This window comes from Schistocerca nitens, chromosome 1, assembly GCF_023898315.1.
Source record: "Schistocerca nitens isolate TAMUIC-IGC-003100 chromosome 1, iqSchNite1.1, whole genome shotgun sequence".
In the NCBI taxonomy this organism is placed as follows: domain Eukaryota; kingdom Metazoa; phylum Arthropoda; class Insecta; order Orthoptera; family Acrididae; genus Schistocerca; species Schistocerca nitens.
The window spans coordinates 424,475,972-424,496,324 of NC_064614.1; the positions used below are offsets into that span (position 1 = coordinate 424,475,972).

At 39.0% G+C, this 20,353-nt stretch overlaps 1 protein-coding gene across 8 annotated transcripts in view; it reads left to right on the plus strand.

The window, feature by feature from the left end:
* LOC126250272 (glutathione S-transferase theta-1-like) overlaps positions 1–18,667 on the plus strand; it is a 320,818-nt gene extending 302,151 nt beyond the window's left edge. For all 8 annotated transcript variants that reach the window (XM_049951552.1, XM_049951553.1, XM_049951550.1 and 5 more), the window contains 2 exons: positions 14,918–15,098; positions 18,149–18,667. In XM_049951552.1, the coding sequence (XP_049807509.1) occupies positions 14,918–15,098; positions 18,149–18,312 (345 nt within the window). In that variant the 3' untranslated portion in view covers positions 18,313–18,667. The remainder of the gene's footprint in view (positions 1–14,917; positions 15,099–18,148) is intronic.
* The last annotated feature ends 1,686 nt before the right edge of the window (positions 18,668–20,353 follow it).

The window sequence follows — 20,353 nt, forward strand, 5'->3', positions numbered from 1 at the left end:
TATGTTATGGTCCTCAATTCTTCTTGTACAGTCTCCATCAAACCAATCTGCCGTCCTTTGAGCCCGTATATGTCCCAGAACCTCTCCAGCTGCCTCAAGGATTGCAGCCTTACATCATTTCCACATTATTTCTATATCTTTATGTGATGTTTTGTTATCGTTCTTAATCCCCTCTTCTTTTTTTGTCTGATATGCTCTCCATACTTCTTCTAACTTCAGTTTCTTAATGTCAAAACTCTTTTGTTTGTGACCTTTTTGTTTACTCAATAATGATATCCTTTCTTGTGCTTAATTCTCACTATATGATGGTCTGAACTGCAGTTAGCATCATATTGGCTGCTAACATCCGTTATGGCCGATCCGTGCCTCTGATCATTAAATATATGGGCTGTTTGATTTCTAGTTTGTCCATCAGGTGACATTCATATTTCTTTGTGTGGAAAACATGTACTGCTGACTCTCATGTTTTTACTTGTAGCAAAATCTACAACCATAATTCCATTGTCATTTGATATTTCATTTCTTCCTATAGTTGGCTGATAAGCCTCTTCTTTTTCTGCTTTTGTGTTCAAGTCTCCTATAAGATCTTAACATTATGTTTGGGAGCCTGATCATACAACTGCTCTACCTTGCTATAAAACTCATCCTTCTGTAGTTGATCTGCCTCCTCTGTTGGTGCATGTACATTTATAATTATTACGTTGAAAAATTTTCCCCTTAATCTTAACATGTGCATCCGTTCATTGATTGGTTCAAAGCATATCACAGCATTTTTCAGTTCTTTAGCGACCACAAAACCTTTTCCGAAGGTATTTGTCCTCCCGCCACTATAGAAGATAGTGAAATTTCTCGAGACCATTATGTCACATCCCTTCCACCTAATTTCTTGGAGAGCCAATAGTTTTATACTGTAGTTGCTGACTTGCATTAGCAGCTGGCATAGGGGTCCAGCTTGGTATAGACTCCACACATTTAGTGTTCCGGTGTACATATCTCTTATCCTTTTTCTGTTTGCAGGGGTCGTCATCAAAATATCTGCCCAGGTTATTTCTTTGTTAGCATTCACAACAAATGATTTTTACAGGGAAAATTGTTCATCTTTTGCCCAACCATTTGAGGGGTTGCCCCTTACAGCTTGCTGGGTAGCCATCTCCGTTTTCAGGGGAGCATCCTTAACCTCTGTAGATCCCTCTACTGACTGCAAGGCAGCAGTTGATGGTTGGGGGCTCCTCTGCCTTTCTCCCAAGCCATTGGCCCTCATACCTGCTGGTTTTGGTCTGCCCCAGGTATTTTATTTCCCTGGTACCCTCCATATCTGGAGAACTTTCCCCTATCCGCTACTTGGGGAGGTGCCTGATGGGGAACCAGCAACCCCACATGAGCAAGGTAGGGCTTAGCAAGCACAAAGACAAGCAGTAGAAACTCTCGCCGTGTGCAAGTGGGCATTTCCTTGTTGAAATGTAATCTGAGGGTGGCTTGCCATAAAGGACAACAATGCAGGTTGTAGACTTTTCTCGGCATACTGCTGTGGGCTAAGGTTGCTGCAGATGACAATAAAAGGGATCCTGCTATGAAAAGAAACAGCACCCCAGACCATCACTCCTGGTTGTTGGGCATATGGCAGGAGACAGTCAGGTTGGTATCCTACCACCATCTGGGACGTCTCCAGGCAAGTCTCAGCTGGTCACCAAAGATCAGTTAAAAGTGGGACTCATCACTGTAGACTATTCTACTCCAGTCAATGTGATACCAACCCGACTGTTGCTCACCATATGGCCCAACAACCAGAAGTGATGATCAGAAGTGCATTTCTTTTCATAGCAGCTTTTCCACCACACACTGTCAGGTGGCTTGCGGAGTATGGATGTAGATGTAGATATAGACCACTTTATTTGTCTCTGCAGCAGCTTTACAACACAGTGGTATGCTGACGATATCCTATGACCTGTATTGTCACCCTTCGTGGCAAGCCATCCTGGGCGTACATTTCAACAAGATAATACCCACCTGCACATTGTAAGAGTTTCTACTGCTTATCTTTGTGCTTGAAAAACCCCATATTGGCCAGCAATGTTGCCAGATATCTCCCCAGTTGAGAACATTAGGAGGATTATGGGCAGGGCCCTCAAACCATCTCAGGATTTTGACAATCTAACATGGCAACTGGACATAATTTGGCATGATATTCCTCAGGAGGACCTTCAACAACTCAATCAGTGAAGCCCAAACCAAATAATTGCATGTATAAGCGCCAGAGGTGGAGCAACATGTTACTGACTTACTCAATTTGTGAAGCTTTTCCTCTGGAATAAATCATTCAGTTTTTTCTGAAATTGTAATCATTCGTTTGCCTGTACATTATAATGCACTCCCTTACTTACAGTCCATATATTATGAATCACAATTATTATGTTGTGATTACTATCTCCTAGTTTAAAGAATGTTAAAATATATAGAAAGAGCAAATAAACAGTACTGATAAACAGTACTTATCTCGCAAAGTTGGTCTCAGTGTCAGGGCTAGTTCCTTTGTTCCTCTGTAACCTATTGTAAAGAGTTTGTTCAGGGTTGCTTAAATGACAAGCTGCTGGAACGTTATGTTGCGTTTAACTACTTTCTTCTTTTATTCACATGTTCTTGAAACACAATTTACCATAACATATTTGACACTTTCCAGATATATGTTGTGCAACTTGCTCGAACCATACAAAGAATGTGTGTGTGTGTGAATCGTTCTTCAGATTTTTTCTGAAAGTACGAGGGTTACCCAGAAAGTAATGCACCACATTTTTTTCCTCAGCCGAAAACAATTCTGCAAATGTGAAACGTTAGGTATGTATTATTTGAAGCCTCCTGAGTAAGTGCGCCAAGTTTCCGTCACTTCTGATAGATAGCGTAGCTGCAAGACAGTTTCAAAATGGTGTATGTAGGTGATGTAAGTTAGAAGCAACATGCCATCATTGAGTTTCTCACAGCAGAGAAAGAAACTGTGGGGAATATTCACAAATGCTTGTGCAAAATCTATGGAGCATCTGCTGTCTGTAGGAGTACAGTTCGTCATGGGGCACAGAGGGTGAGGTCATCAGAAGACGGTTCGGCAGAACTCCACGATTTGCAGCATTTGAGGAGACCATCCACGTCTGTCACACCTGACACATCTGACCTAGCCTGCTCAGCCTTCGACTTATTTGGGCCATTAAAGGATGCCACATGTGGAAGACATTTTGAGGATGATGAGGAGGTGATTCACACAGTGAAGTGCTGGCTCTGCCACCAGGACAAGGATTGGTACTGACATGGTATACATGCCCTTGTTTCGTGCTGGAGGAAGACCGTAAAACAGGATGGAGATTACATGGAAAAATAGGGTGTGTAGATAAAACACCATTCTCTCGTGTGTTTAATTCTCATTATGATCATAAAGAATTGTTGAAGAAAAAATGTGCTGCATTACTTTCTGGGCAACCCTCATAATTATTAAAACAAAGATTTACAGCTTAAATGGTCAATTACAGAAGTTGCAAATTTTGACAGTACTAAAAATAGTACTTCCCTGTTGTTTTATAAAATTGATTTCATTATCGACAGCAAAATTGGAAAAAATTATAAATGAAGACAGAAATTTTATTTATCTGAAAACTGAAGCATAACAGTATTATATTTACTGTGAATTTGGTTTTTGCTCATGTAAGTTGACAGTTTTGATTACTACTTTTCAGGGCACGAGATCACTATTACAAAATGGATTGATGTGAATATTAAAAATATGTTGTCATAAAAACAGCTTTTTGGGAATTGGATATTTTTGTAAATATCTACAGGTGAAAAATATATAATTGAAGCAAGAAAATTAACCCAAGTCTAGCCAAAATTGGTATGGGATCGAACATTGTGGTTAACCTGTAAAAATTCTGAGGAGGCTAGCTTCTTTACAAGATGTACATCATATCTACTGATTTCCATCACATTTGGATAATTCCTTTGTTGTGCATAATTTTTTTTGTTTCCTTAAAGTGGAAAAAAGCTCACTCCCTAGGATTCTTTTGTATGCTGATATGAAGTTCATACAAGAAGACAACTAAGAAATTCAAGAGACCTTAGAGCAGTGGAGAGTGATGTTAGAGAGTGCCAGTATCAATGACAGTGGAACTAAAACATAATTCATGCTGTACAACTTTGACACCACTAGACCCAGCCTACTTGACAACAATGTCCTAATTAAAATAATATGCGGATGACTATTGGTTGGCTGAAACATCTCTATTGCTAGGGTCTTCATGGAGATGATTTTCTATTTCCTTTCTTTGACAACATATGCCAAAATAAAAGAAAGACAAAGGTTAAACTACTACTGACACACAGCTAATTTCTCTAGAATAATACCATATAAGTGAAATGCCTTCAATAATAGTGTCACATGCCATCACACCATGAGACATTGCAGAGAGCTTGCTGGGATTGGTAGTATAAAAATTGCTTCGGCTATTAGATTTTAAACCTGTTGTCCACTCCATGATGCACTGGGCAAACGGAACTAGTGCATTGCTGATAGGTCTTTGTTTATATCACATCTTACTTATATTCATTTTTCACATTGCATTTTTATCTGCACTTTTTTTCTACACTTCCCAGAAAGTAATATAAGTGTGTGTATGTAATTTATGTTTTGGCAGTTTGTCTTTAAATCCTGATGTTTACTTACAAATAAGTATGAAATCACAATGAAATTTTGATGTATCCCTCTCTGGGCTTAGTGAACCCTTTTAAGTGTGATGTATGATTATTATGCAATGAACATCTCATCGAGAGTAATTATACTTACATAAAGTAAAAAGAGTAATCATGTAAATATTAGAAATTTGGGATTTATTTTGTAAACCGTGTGCAAAACTTGGCTGCTGGTCTTGGCATAGTTTGATTGCTATATTGTCTGGAGATTATTGATTGATCTCGTAGTGGCTTCATTGTATGAGGCCTTAGTTAGTAGTTGTTATTTGCACCAAGTAAACATTTTCCAAGCATTTATCTGTTTTTTTTTATATATATATTTTATACTTGGAACAACAATTATTAAAATTTAACATACATATATAGCATTTACAGTGCATACACTAACAGGCTACAAATGATACAGCATCTGTTTCACCAGATCCTACTCAGCTCAGTGAGATATCTTTCTACGTGTCGGCATTCACATCAACCTAGCCCTCTAACAATCTTTGTTCGAATTAAACACAGACTGTGCACTCCAAAAGTTCCTTTGTTCACATTAAACACCAACACCACCTCCACTTCAGCAACTGCCTCCTTCATTGCGCTGTAAGAAATCTCTCTCCAACATACATTACAGAAGTTGGTATCCTGCACAGGCATCCACAGAAATTTTCACACATTGTGAAGTGAATTCCTCATCAGATGGCATGTCGATATGCATGAGCAGTGTGACAGCAGAATGACAGCTTCCGTCCACATGGTGGTTGCTTATTTACAAGAAGTGAGTCAGAGCATACTGGATGGTGAGCAGCTTGCCAGCAGCTACATGTTCTTGGGAAGATGGTGCTTTATGTCAACCCAGCAGATGGCTGTCTTTGTCTGATGGTGGGAAAAACCTAGCCATTCTGAACCATGCGAGCTGCCTAAGCAGCATGGGGTGGCAGCTTTCAGACTGACTGTAAAAATGGTATAGAGGCATTTTGTGTTGTTCACACTAGTCGTGAAATTTCATGAAGGAATAAAAATACTGAGTAAGTAAAAATGACAAATTAAAGATAAAGTTGAGATGATTAGAGTTGTAGTACAGTCAGTGGTTCCTGAGCTACAGCTAATGAAAAAAACAATATATTGAAATTAATAAACTCAGATGATATGACACTCAGTGAGATGTATATAGATAGATCCCAGTGAGAACTATCTACAGATAGACTTGTATTATTTACATGTTTGCTTAGCAGTGGGAGGCTGTCACTAATTACCATACCTTGAAATTAATTAACTCCTTTAATAAAATGGATATGACACTCATGAAGTTCTGAACAGATAGATCTTGGTGAGAGCTCTTTACAAATATATTCACTTTCATTATTCATAATTCTGATTAGCTGACAGGAGACCATCACTAGTACCATATTTAATAACTTTAGAGAAGCTACATAATTATCAGAACATTACACATAGCAGCATGCACCAATATTAAGGCCTAGTGATCAGAATAATATATAAATGTCTATGGTTTTATGTAAATTAAGATTGAGAACCATATATATATATAATCAATTCTCGGTCCATAATTGTAAAGAGGCGGATTTTTCCCTTATGGAAGTTGCCCTACATATTGTTTCAGCATAAAATGAAGATGTATTTTGACTTTTCAAAGATTTGTACAGTGTTAGTTAGTCAGTTAAGCTTGACAGGTCCTACAATTCACCACACTCTGCACATATCTTAGGATAATGAAACAACTGACTGAACTTTTTCAGGTGTGTTGACCACCCTACCTAAAAATCTGCCCTGCTTCATAGTTATTCAGGGATATTTACAGGTGTTTTCAGTGAACAGTATTTCCATGAGCAGAATGCAATGCTTCACAGTGTGAGCTAACATCCCAAAGATGTTTGGGTTCACATGCGGTTCCTCTTCGTCAAAATGTCTTGGCTCAAATTCGTCAAGGGGGTGAACCACACGTGTGCATTACACGCCCTAAATTAGACACTTTACCTTTGGTTAAATTGTCTGGATGATGGCAAGTTTGCAAAATACAAAGTTAATATAACATATAGTAAAAGTAATAACAATATCAGGAACTAAATTAACAACCCATAAATGATGTAGGCCACACAGTTGTGATTTTTTTAGAAAAATGTTTATTCAGAAAGCAAACTAATAGCAAAAGTGGTTGCATTTAGAGTTACTGTTAAACTTGAGTGCATATCCATTTGATACAGTTAGATCATTCACAATCTCATCGCAAAACACAGGTCCAGTACTCCGCCTCCTTGACTACGCGAAAAGTTAAGAGTTCACACCAGGCACATGGCTGCTCACCACTCAGAGACTAAGTCCCACGATACCACACAACGCGCAATTTTCTAATTTGTTCCACTTCCTAGCTACCTAAAGACCAACCGGCTGCTTTCGCATCTCCACCAGCACTGTCCACTTTGGTGTCTTCAGCCTCACTGTCCCTCTGCCCGTCTCCGGCCGTGTTTCTCTTGCGCTGAATACCCTCGCTCAACTGACTAGGGCAATTCCCTTTCCTGAAGCCGTCCATCTGATTGGTTACAGCTTATTCTACATTATTTTACATTTTAACATATTTAAATAATCAAAGCTTGACAACTTGCACACTCTAAATAAAGTAACAGTAATACTCATTACATAATAAATGTTAAATTCTTTTACATAAAACCAATACAATTTCCTTCTTAACTTTGAATGTCATGGCCAGTAGCCTTGCACCAATGTGCTTAGTGATAAATAAATAAAAACACAAGTAACTATTATGTACTAAACTTTACAACAAATATTCTATTACCTAATGATTGAATAAGGTGGCATGCTTCCATCATTCAATGTGTTTTGTGTGGAGGAAATGATGACCTGATGCTTAACTGAAAATATTGATAATTTAAATTTACTATATCTTTTAAACAAATAAAGTTACAGAGTTGATATTTACAACATTTGTCATTTTAATGATGTGCTTCTGTATGAAATATCAATTGTTAAGATCGACCAAAGCATTCAGATTTAGCATTCAGGTCTTTGTTAAAAAAACTTGATTATTTCACTTTGACAATACAATAAATCCTAAATTATTATAGATATGATCAATATTCAAGTTTTATTGGGATCACCATGAAATTTTATGGAGGATGGCAGATTAAAATTACCTTAGCTTCATTCCTTGCACTACTACAGAATTAAATAGTTTTCATAAATGTTTCCCTTTATGGCCAATCTTTGGTCTGCCATATTTAACCCCGCTATGTCTCCTTGGTCCAAAAGCTTTCTACTGGGTTTCCCTATGACATAGGTTCTTGTCTCTCTCACTCGCACACTACAGCACTTTGGCCTCAATAGACGCCTGTGAGTTTCCACATCGCGTGGTGAATCTGCGCCCTTTTTTGGCGTGCAGTCCCGGACAACAGGGTTCATTTCACAATTCCTGTAGGCTGACTCTTTTGGCCATATATTTAAATGAGAGCACAGTGCTCGTTAAATCACACATCTCCACTTCATAACATGTTGGCTTGCCATATATGTTACGAAGTGGCACCTAAATTTACAAGACACAAATTCATGTATTCTTGTACATGAATTTGTGTCTTGTAAATTTGGGTGCTACTTCATAACATATATGGCACGCCAACATGTTTACAATAACATAAATTCCTAAGCGCTAGATCAGTAGTGTAATTATTTGTAGTGGTGTTGGTGCAGCATGCTTTTTGATTTGCAGCATAGTAATTAAATACCAAATAAAGCTATACATTTAATCAAAATCGACTGTATATTGAAATGCCGCAGAAATATCAGCAACACTGTGCTCACTTTCACAGAACCTTTTCGTTGCAACGAAGTCTCGAGCAGCGCTCCACATATTCTAAGCCAAGTACCCGACCGAAATTCTGTATATTTCTGCGTTCCATCACCAACGTTTTTCGGAAACAAATCTGTTGAAATTTGAATTGGGTATAGGTACCAGAAAACAAAAACTCTCTGAAACCATCCAGGATCTGCTCTGAATGCTTCCGCCAGTGGAATCGATAAAACAGATCTAAACTACACAGTAAACAATTTATTTACAGCATTTGCAAGATGCTCGTAAATTATTCGATTCTGACACATTATTCAAGCCCCACTACAGACATGCCTCCTTGGTCCAAAAGCTTTCTACTGGGCTTCCCTACGACGTAGGTTCTTGTCTCTCTCACTCACACACTACAGCACTTTGGCCTCAATAGGCAATAGACGCCTGTGAGTTTCCCGATCTTGTGGTGAATGTGCGCACTTTGTGGTGTGCAGTCCTGGACGACAGGGTTCGTTTCACAATTCTTGTAGGTTGACTCTTTCTGCCATATTTTTAAATGAGAGTGCAGTGCTCATTAACTCACAACAGAAAACTCTTTGACACAGATTACTCAAAAAAAATTAAGCAGTTATATGTGCATTACATTCCACTGCTGGAGTAAGACCCTCAACGTTAATAAAGTAAGCCACATTTTATTTTAAAACTCAAAGAGCTGAAGTGTCACAAAGCAAGATTCTAAAGTTGCCTTTTTTAATAACTCATTTGGAAATTGATTAAGATGGACCTACAGTCACTGACAGCAGTAATTCCAGTTGTGTTCAAAACTGATTGTCATTGAAACTCGGCAAGGTCTCAACAGACAGGTCTTGATGAGAGCTATCTACAAATATATTCATTTACATTATTCACAGGTCTGTTTAGCTGAAAGGAGGCCATCACTAGTACCATATTTGATTACTCTTGCGGAGCTACATAATTATCAGAATGTTACACATAGCAGCATGCACCAGTATTAAGACCTAGTGATCAGAATAATATATAAATGTCCATGGTTTTATGTAAATTAAGATTAGAATTATATAATGCTCCTCTGACCCTGTCGGGTAGGATCTATGCCATTTATGGTATAACTGATCCGGCTTCTTGGAAGACGTGCTGTGCAATAGAACTTAAGTTTGACAGGAGGTGCACGTAATTTATATTATCTCAAAAGACAAATAATGATCTGCTCATAATATTTTTGAAGGTAAGTGCATTGGGCAATAAGTTTGATCATTTCCAGGAGGCATCAGACCAATACTGTATAACACTGCCTGTAGTCTTGATAATGGCTCATGTTCAGCATGGAAGAGTGTCAACAAATTTCCTCAGGTACACCTTATCCAGCTGCAGCCACTCAGTGATGATTAGATTGTGCTGGTTGCTACGTTTCACTGACTGTTCCAAATAGTGTCAGATATCTTTTACAGGACTGAAATATGGTGATTTAGTAGGTCAGTCACGATGTGATAATATGCCCAAGTGTTTGTCAAACCAGGAACATATGCTTACAGCCCTGTGAATGTGGCTGATGTCATCTTGGAAGACAGGAGGATCCTCAGCATATTCATCATGAAGATGTAGAAGAAAAGGCAATTCTTGGACACCAAAAATGTTGAAATAAACATCTTGGCTCGTGTTCATTCTAACCTGAAAGAGTGAGCCGTAGTCAGGGTTTGAAAAACGCCCCCAAAACACCACAGAACCATCTCCAGCCTTAACTACATCATCCCAACATAGAGGGTTAAATGCCTTAATGGGCCATTGGTGCCCTCAGAGTCTTGCACTATTTGAAAGGGGGCAAAATCACGTGTTATTAACCACACTTCATGTCCCCTCTCAGCTACTGTCCAGTTCCTTTATTGTTGGCTCATTTAATATTAGAAGCTGGACGAGATATGGCTACATAGTAACAGGACTATTGCTATAAAATTTTTTATTTCAAAAACATATATATACAGTTATTGTCACTCTCAAGATACTCCGCATCTCTATCCCTACAACACTCCATTTGAATTTTCAATCAATGGAAACAGTGCTTTAAGTCTTCCTATGTTAGTGTGCCATTTATTTATTTATTTTTCACTGCTTCTACGGGCTGAAATCTTGTTCCTTTTATACAGATTTGACCTTGGGGAATAGATAAAAGTCAAATGGTGCGAAGCCACATGAATAAGGTGGGATTCTAACACTGATATGCTGTACTTCACTAGAAACCTCTTAACAGATGATGCAATGTGAGCTTGTGCATTTTCTTGGTGCAGAATCCATGGCCTGCTCTTCCACAATTCGGGTAATTTTTTTCGTATTTTCTCGTGGAGTTGAGCAACAAACTTAAGGTAGTAATGTAGATCAATAGTTTGACCTTTAGGGACACAGTGAAGACCTACAATTCCATGAATATAAAAAAAAATCATCATTGCTTTAAATCTTACTCTCAGTGAAATTGGGCCCTTTCAGTACATGGATTAGCACTTACTTTCTGGATCATAAGTGAAAAATCAAAATTTTTTTCATGTTCTCACTCTTTTCAGAAATTATGATCATTTTCAATGGTATTCAAAGTGTCACAAACACTTCTCTCATGTTAAATGAGTTATGTAAAATCTCTTGCAGATTCTTTGTTGATTTCTACAGTTTCAGCAATTGATCAGATATTCAACCATTGGCCAGATCAAATCACATTACCTACTTTTTCTATACCATTATTCATTTCTGATGTTGAAGGGCGTCCAGGGCCTCATTCATCGTCAATGTCTTCTTGGCCATTTTGGAAATCCTTGAATGATTAAAAAAACTCGCTTACATGACAAACGGTCTTCATCATACACTTCTTTTAGTGAAAGGTGGGTTTTAGTAACAGTTTTTCCGTGTTTCATGTGAAGCTTAACAACGGTTTTTTGGGCAAAATAAAATAACAGCATTTAAACAAACGAAGACCATGGCCACACTGATTTGTCTACAGACACCAGAGATGCTGCTTTTGACTGAGAAGGCTTCACTCTTCACAGCTATTCATCTTTCATCTTTGGCATGTGCATACTTACTCTGTAAAGCATTGAATCTGTTATTTTATAGCCACACCTCATAAGTGCCTTTTGTGATGCACCCAACCCAAATGTCTGTTGCATGTAGTTCCATTCACAATATTTACACAGAAACTAATGGGGACAAAGCATGACACTCGTCTCCAGTTCTTGTCACGTATGATATTTTTAGGAATGCTGTTCTTATGCTGAGTTACCTGGCTGAGGACATGCACTATTACTTGTAGGCTTGATATACCAACAAATTGGGCAAATTCATTCAAAGTGTGATAATGAGCATGTCAAAACAAGGCAGCTGCTTCCTGCCATTCTGTCACATTGTCACACCAACCCGTCTTACTGCACTGATTCCATATAACTGACATGTGTATTAGACAGCACATGATTGCCGTGACTCACATCTGAGGTGAAGGGTCATATAACCACATGTTACCAGTTCTGTAATACCTACAGCACCCCAAACAAACCAGTGAGCCCTTTTAAGGGGATGACTAATATGATATCTTTTCCAGTGATCTTACATTACTTTGATACTTAAAACGTGAGCATATTTCATTTTCATATGCAAAAAATTATATATGTTATCAGTATGATTTCTGAGTTAACAATCTGTAAGTCCATCATCATATGATTAAATCCACTGTAGCAAACAAATTAGAAAATGAGGTTAGAAAATCGTGGTGCATATCAACAAAAATAATTATATAAACTTAAAAAAACTACTACTTCAGTTTTGATATCAAAGCAATTTGTTTCCTTGCAGGAGTTAATATATTATTATGTTAATGAGTGCATTACATATTTGCATTTCTTCTATATCTTAATTTCAGTAAACTAACCGAAATGCAACAAATGTGTTTTGTAAGCTACTTCTTGGGTTGTTTGTGTTTAGTGTAATCCAGGCATGGATTAAAGCAGATGCATGTGAGAGACTCCCAAAAACTTCTCTCATTCTGACCTGTGGAAATGATTAACAGCATATGACTGTTCTAATATGTTCCTTTTCTTCCAGATTTGACATGTTGCAGAATTTGTTATTCTCTGACAGGCTGTGTACGAGGGCAGTTCAATAAGTAATGCAACACATTTTTTTTCTGAAACGGGTTGTTTTATTCAGCATTGAAATACACCAGGTTATTCCCCAATCTTTTAGCTACACAACACTATTTTTCAACGTAATCTCCATTCAATGCTACGGCCTTACGCCACCTTGAAATGAGGGCCTGTATGCCTGCACGGTACCATTCCACTGGTCGATGTCGGAGCCAACGTCGTACTGCATCAATAACTTCTTCATCATCCGCATAGTGCATCCCACGGATTGCGTCCTTCATTGGGCCAAACATATGGAAATCCGACGGTGCGAGATCGGGGCTGTAGGGTGCATGAGGAAGAACAGTCCACTGAAGTTTTGTGAGCTCCTCTCGGGTGCGAAGACTTGTGTGAGGTCTTGCGTTGTCATGAAGAAGGAGTAGTTCGTTCTGATTTTTGTGCCTACGAACACGCTGAAGTCATTTCTTCAATTTCTGAAGAGTAGCACAATACACTTCAGAGTTGATCGTTTGACCATGGGGAAGGACATCGAACAGAATAACCCCTTCAGCGTCCCAGAAGACTGTAACCATGACTTTACCGGCTGAGGGTATGGCTTTAAACTTTTTCTTGGTAGGGGAGTGGGTGTGGCGCCACTCCATTGATTGCCGTTTTGTTTCAGGTTCGAAGTGATGAACCCATGTTTCATCGCCTGTAACAATCTTTGACAAGAAATTGTCACCCTCAGCCACATGACGAGCAAGCAATTCCTTTGCTCTTTATGGTGTTCGGTTAGACAACGAGGGACCCAGCGGGAACAAACCTTTGAATATCCCAACTGGTGAACAATTGTGACAGCACTACCAACAGAGATGTCAAGTTGAGCACTGAGTTGTTTGATGGTGATCCATCGGTCATCTCGAACGAGTGTGTTCGCACGCTCCGCCATTGCAGGAGTCACAGCTGTGCACGGCCGGCCCGCACGCGGGAGATCAGACAGTCTTGCTTGACCTTGCGGTGATGATGACACACACTTTGCCCAACGACTCACCGTGCTTTTGTCCACTGCCAGATCACGGTAGACATTCTGCAAGCGCCTATGAATATCTGAGATGCCCTGGTTTTCCGCCAAAAGAAACTCGATCACTGTCCGTTGTTTGCAACGCACATCCGTTACAGATGCCATTTTAACAGCTCCGTACAGGGCTGCCACCTGTCGGAAGTCAATGAAACTATACGAGACGAAGCGGGAATGTTTGAAAATATTCCACAAGAAATTTCCGGTTTTTTCAACCAAAATTGGCCGAGAAAAAAAATGTGTTGCATTACTTATTGAACTGCCCTCGTAGTAATCAGTAGGAATTGACAAGGTGCTGACTTCTGGAAATGACAATTTATGTTCATGAAATATAACTTTTTTCCTTCTCTTCTAATGTAGAAAACAGTATTTTCTCTTTTCATTGAAACATTGATGTTGATGGATGAACACAAGTAAAGTATACCATGCCCTTCGAGTCTGCTACATTCATTCTACCATGTTTAGTTGAATGTAGTCTCAGCAGGCTGCCACAACTCTTGCTTGTGTATAGGCAAAAGGTATAGTATTGCTGTTACCACGTTGAGCAGCAAGGAGCAGGGATATTGGCACAAGAATTGGGAATGGATGTGAGCCAGGTGTTCTACAGTCATGATAATATTGTGCTTATCAAGGAGAAGAGGGATGGGCACAAAAGTGGTAACAGCATCTGGCAACACTGTTGGCCTGATCCTTTTTCTGCAGCAGTGATAAAGACAGGTATGAGGAGGTTAACTAGAAAGGTTGAGCCAACATGAAGACTGCCACTGTACTAAGGAAATGATTTCATTTACTGTGAACAGTTTGACAGCCAAATGCGAATTCTACCTTGATTGCTAGTTTCATAGTATTTTGCATGATACTTGACAGTGCTAAATCTACATCCTACCCTACTCCTTGCAAATTTTTATGGTATCCCGCAAATTATCACATTTTAGGCCAACAATGTATGGAGAAACAAATTGTAACAAGAAATTACCACACTAGTCAAAAATGAATTGTTGGAAAAACTGTGTATAAGTAGAGATGTCTTGCAGTTATGCTATACTGGAGATTCTCTTGTTGCCAAAAGCAATGCTTTTGAAAAGCTAGCATATTGTGGCTTAGATACATAACTTCTTATATATGTGCATCTGTATATGTCTCTTAATACCTATCTTTAAACTATACTAAATGAATTCTTTTCCTCAACAGTTTATGCTTCCAGGAATCAAAGGAACACCACCTAATCCTGAAACAGTGGCTAGGCGAGAACGAAAAATGGTAGAAACATTGAATGAAGTAGAAGAGATCTGGCTGAACAACAAACCATATTTGGCTGGAGACAAAATCAGTATTGCTGATCTACTTGGAGCATGTGAGATTGAGCAAACTAGTGAGTATTACCTTGTGGAACACCAATAGTGAAGACTGGACATTTAGTTAAAAGAATGTAGATAATATGTGTAAATAAATGTTTAATGGTTGAAAATGAGTAGTTAGAAGTAAGGGGATGAAAAAGAGATCTCTGTCACTCACTCCTACTCTACAGGGATCAAGAGGGCTCAGCCAATTGGGGGAAATCTGATGCTCTCTTCTGTAAACGCTCGCTACAGATAATGCATCCTCTTCCATTACTCTCTTTTACAGTTGTTTCCTGAAAATGAATCCTGTGGGCCACACTGCAGTTATTGAAGATTTTCTACCACAAATTGCATATATTTTTCTTAGTTTCTGTTTCAGTTCGTAACTAATGAATGTTTCTTAAGATTTCAGGGGTAAGTTATGAAGTAATACACTCTAAGAAGGGGAAAAGAGAGCGAGGGGGGAAGGAGGGGGAAGGAAGAGAGGGAGAGGGAGGTGCTCCACGAAAAAAAATTATCCGAATCAGACACCGAGCGAGATGGCGCAGTGGTTAGCACACTGGACTCGCATTCGGGAGGACGATGGTTCAATCCCGTCTCCGGCCATCCTGCTTTAGGTTTTCCGTGATTTCCCTAAATCGCTTCGGGCAAATGCCGGGATGGTTCCTTTGAAAGGGCACGGCCAATTTCCTTCCCAATCCTTCCCTAACCCGTGCTTGCGCTCCGTCTCTAATGACCTCGTTGTCGACGGGACGTTAAACACTAACCACCACCACCACCACCGAATCAGACAGAAATCGATAGGTGTGATGTAAATGTACAAACAAATAAATGGTTACAATTTCAGAAAAATTGGATAATTTATTCAAGAGAAAGAGCTTCACAAACTGAGCAAGTCAATAATGTATTGATCCACCCCTGGCCCTATGCAAGCAGTTATTCAACTTTGCATTGGTTGACAGAGTTGTTGGCTGCCCCCGTGAGGGATATCATGCCAAATTATGTCCAATTGCCATGTTAGATCATCAAAATCCTGAGCTTGTTGGAGGGACCTGTCCATAATGCTCTGAACATTCTCAACTGGGCAGAGCCCCAGTGACCGTGCTGGCCAAGGTAGGGTTTGGCAATCACGAAACCAAGCAGTAGAAACTCTCGCAGTGAGCAAATCAGCATTATCTCCCTGGAAAGTAAGCCTAGGATGACTTACCATGAAGGGCAACAAAATGCAGTGTAGAATATATCTGTGCTGTAAGGATGCCACAGATGACAACCAAAGGGGTCCCGCTATTAATAGAAATGGCAGCCCGGACCATCACTCCTGGTTGTCAGGCCATATGGTGGACAACAGTCATGTTGGTATCCCACTGCTATCCAAGATGCCTCTAGACATGTCTTTGCTGGTTATCTGGGTTCATTTTGAAGCAGGACTCGTCACTGAAGACAAATCTACTCCATTCAACTAGATTCCAGGCTGAGAACATGTCTGTAGATGTACCGGAAAGGGGTGGGATACCAACCTTACTGTTGCTTGCCATACAGTACAACAGCCAGGAGTGATTGTCTGGGGTGTCATTTCTTTTCATAGCAGGACCCCCGTGATTATCTGCAACACCCTCACATTACAGTGGTACACTGATGATATTCCACAATCTGTTTTGTTGCCCTTCATGGCAAACCATCCTGGCTTACATTTCAGCAAGATAATGCCCACCTGCACATGGTGAGAGTTTCTACTTCTTGCCTTAGTGCTTCCCAAACCCTACATTGGCCAACAACGTTTCCAGATTTCTCCCCAATTGAGAATGTTCGGAGCATTATGGGCAGGGCCTTCCAGACAGCTCAGAATTTTGACAATCTGTCGAATTAAGTCGGGTGATGTTGAGGGTATTAGATTAGGAAATGAGACACTTAAAGTAGTAAAGGAGTTTTGCTATTTGGGGAGCAAAATAACTGATGATGGTCGAAGTAGAGAGGATATAAAATGTAGACTGGCAATGGCAAGGAAAGCGTTTCTGAAGAAGAGAAATTTGTTAACATCGAGTATAGATTTAAGTGTCAGGAAGTCGTTTCTGAAAGTATTTGTATGGAGTGTAGCCATGTATGGAAGTGAAACATGGACGATAAATAGTTTGGACAAGAAGAGAATAGAAGCTTTCGAAATGTGGTGCTACAGAAGAATGCTGAAGATTAGATGGGTAGATCACATAACTAATGAGGAGGTACTGAACAGGATTGGGGAGAAGAGGAGTTTGTGGCACAACTTTACCAGAAGAAGGGATCGGTTGGTAGGACATGTTCTGAGGCATCAAGGGATCACCAATTTAGTATTGGAGGGCAGCGTGGAGGGTAAAAATCGTAGGGGGAGACCAAGAGATGCATACACTAAGCAGATTCAGAAGGATGTAGGTTGCAGTAGGTACTGGGAGATGAAGAAGCTTGCACAGGATAGAGTAGCATGGAGAGCTGCATCAAACCAGTCTCAGGACTGAAGACCACAACAACAACAACAACAATGTGCCAATTGGACAGAATATGGCAAAATACACCTCAGGAGCATATCCAACAACTCTGTCAATCAATATCAAACTGAGTAACTGCTTGCATAAGGATGAGAGATTTATGAACATGTCATTGACTTGCTCCCTCTCTTGAATAAATCATCAATTTTTTCTGAAATTGTAATCATTTGTTTGCCTGTACATGTACATCACATCTACCAATTTCCGTCTGATTTGGATAATTCCTTTGTGATATGTCTTTTTCTGTGAATAATTTCAAATAAAGTGAAATTGATATAAAGGGTTGTACCCAGTAGCATGCAAAATAACAGCAGGTATAAGTTTCACAGATAAACACTTCATTTGGAGAAGAGAGGAAGATGTGTAGAGTTGTTATACCTCTTAAGTGACAAGGTCTATGCTGCCTCTCATGATTAATTTCTGTGTTACACATTACTTGTAATGCAACTCCTCAACATTAAAGCTGTATTTAATACAAATTATAATAGTAGCATACTAAAGAGATACATTTTCTAATTCAATGTGGGCAGATTGTGGTAGCTTTTCAATAACTATGTTTCCAGGAATGGCAGGCTACAATCCTTGTGAGGGGCGTCCAAAACTTGCTGCCTGGTTAGAGCGAGTTCGTCGTGACACACTTCCGCATTATGACTCAGTTCATGCAATAGTTAGAAAGGTAACAGAGAAGTATGGAGGTGTGGCACCTGCTTCCTTCTCAAAGCTGTGATATTGAGTAACAAATTCTAACATTGAAAAATAATGGTACATGGATTTATTTTTATCTTTAGACTGAATAACGTTTCGGTTATTGAGCACTGTATGTAACAACAGACTACTTAAAGTATTCAAAAATTATATGGGTTGTTATGCCACAATAAAAAAAGTTTATTGGCTTACTATAATGTTACATTAGGTTGTAGGACCTTGTTTATAAGAATATTTAGTTGATTCCATAGGTGCTAACATCTGTGGAGTTGATGTTTGTACTACTTTTGTACTTTTAAATACCTAAACAGAAAATATACTCAGTTGAAGTATAACTTTGTATCAGTGAAATAAAGTTTTGTGCAATACTTCTGTAATATTGTACTGTGTGTTCCTTTGCACTGTCTACATTGTTTTCAGAAGATAGAACAGTTTTTCAATTGCACTCCTGAGGCACTTCTTCCCTTTCTTATAAAGCATTAAGCAAAATGGTCTGTTTGTTTTTCAGTTGAGGTAATATCACTACTGAAAGGGCAATCCTGGGCAGTTACATTGGCTGACCTAAGCTCAAATGGACTGTGTAGCAATGGAACTTGGCCCTCACATTATGAATAGTTTCATTTCTGTCATTCCTTTCTTAGGGTGAATTAGTTTTGTTTATAGGAATTGAGGGTATCAGGCTCAGTTTGAGGCAAAGTTCCACCATAAACAAAAATCCTTGAAGATTGTTCATACTGAATGTTGGAAACTGAAAGACTGCAATTAAATGGTGGGAACTGAGGTATGTTCAAAAACGTGTGGACAGTTATTATCAAATAAATAATCATTTGGCACTTCTCTTCAAATTTATTTTTCTTGGAACCATGAGCATGAGATTGTTGTGGTGTTCACATTACTGTTTTAATTTGTAAGAAATTGTGTAAAAATAATCTTTCATCCAACAGTGATAACATACAGAGGAGGTGTGTTTTCACATTCAGTATGTTATACTGGAACATACTGATAAAGGCACCCTGTTAGTACTTTGTTGATATGACTTGAGGCATGATAACTCTGTTTTTCACCAGAGGTATAACTCAGAGACAGAAATAGGAGCTGGAGTTACTTTCTTTAATATTTTCTTTTCATAATAACAATCAATGCTGATCTGCAGCAGCACAGATGGATTCAATCAGGTGAGCTATGAATATCTTGGGTATGTATTATCAGTCAAAACGAGAAAGCTCCAGCACCTAAATAGTTACATTGACACTGATCTAGTTGCAAAGTGTCCCAAGTGAATTCTGAACTTGTTAAATTCCAAGTACCATGTGAACAATGATACATGTGTGGTACCCTCACCTTGTAGCATGTTATCCTCCAACAGTGAGCTTCATTTTTTACTTATTCCCATTCAGCCATTGCACCAGCAAAAGTGAGAGAATCTTATTAGCATACCTTCAGGTTGTCAAAGAACCGTTTTGGCGTTTTTTGATGAGGAACTGTGTCATACATGTCACCTCATACACAAGTATATATGTTATACACTGTCTGTGAGATATTTTGGCTGTTCTGAGGGCTCAGAGCATGCCAGGCTGCTTTGTGAATGTTAACATCTCATTGGTGGAGGCTGGTGGATCAGGTTGGTGCTTGCCTCTCTATTGTGTGCAGCTCTATGGACTGAAGATTGCTGTCGCTACTTCTGAGGAAGGACACAAGTCTCACTGAGTGATGAGGAAGCCATTTACAACTACAGTTAAGTTCCATGAGCGTTTATGCAGCATATCAGGCAGAACTATTTAAGATAACCTTGTCATATTCCATCCAGGTCTGGAATGAGGAAAATTTATTGTCTTCATGCCTCCATCATTCCTTAATCCCATCTGTTACAATAAAAATGATTTGTCCATTTTGGGTGCAGCAACTGTAAAACATGAAGGAGAAACCATAGAACAGCTGGAAGAAACTTTTTAGTTTATTTTTTATTTATTATTTTTTTAAATTTTATTTTATTCTAGAGTGGAACTGATATTGGAGGTATGTCCATTATCAAGTGGCAAGCAGGTAACCATTAATGTAGACAA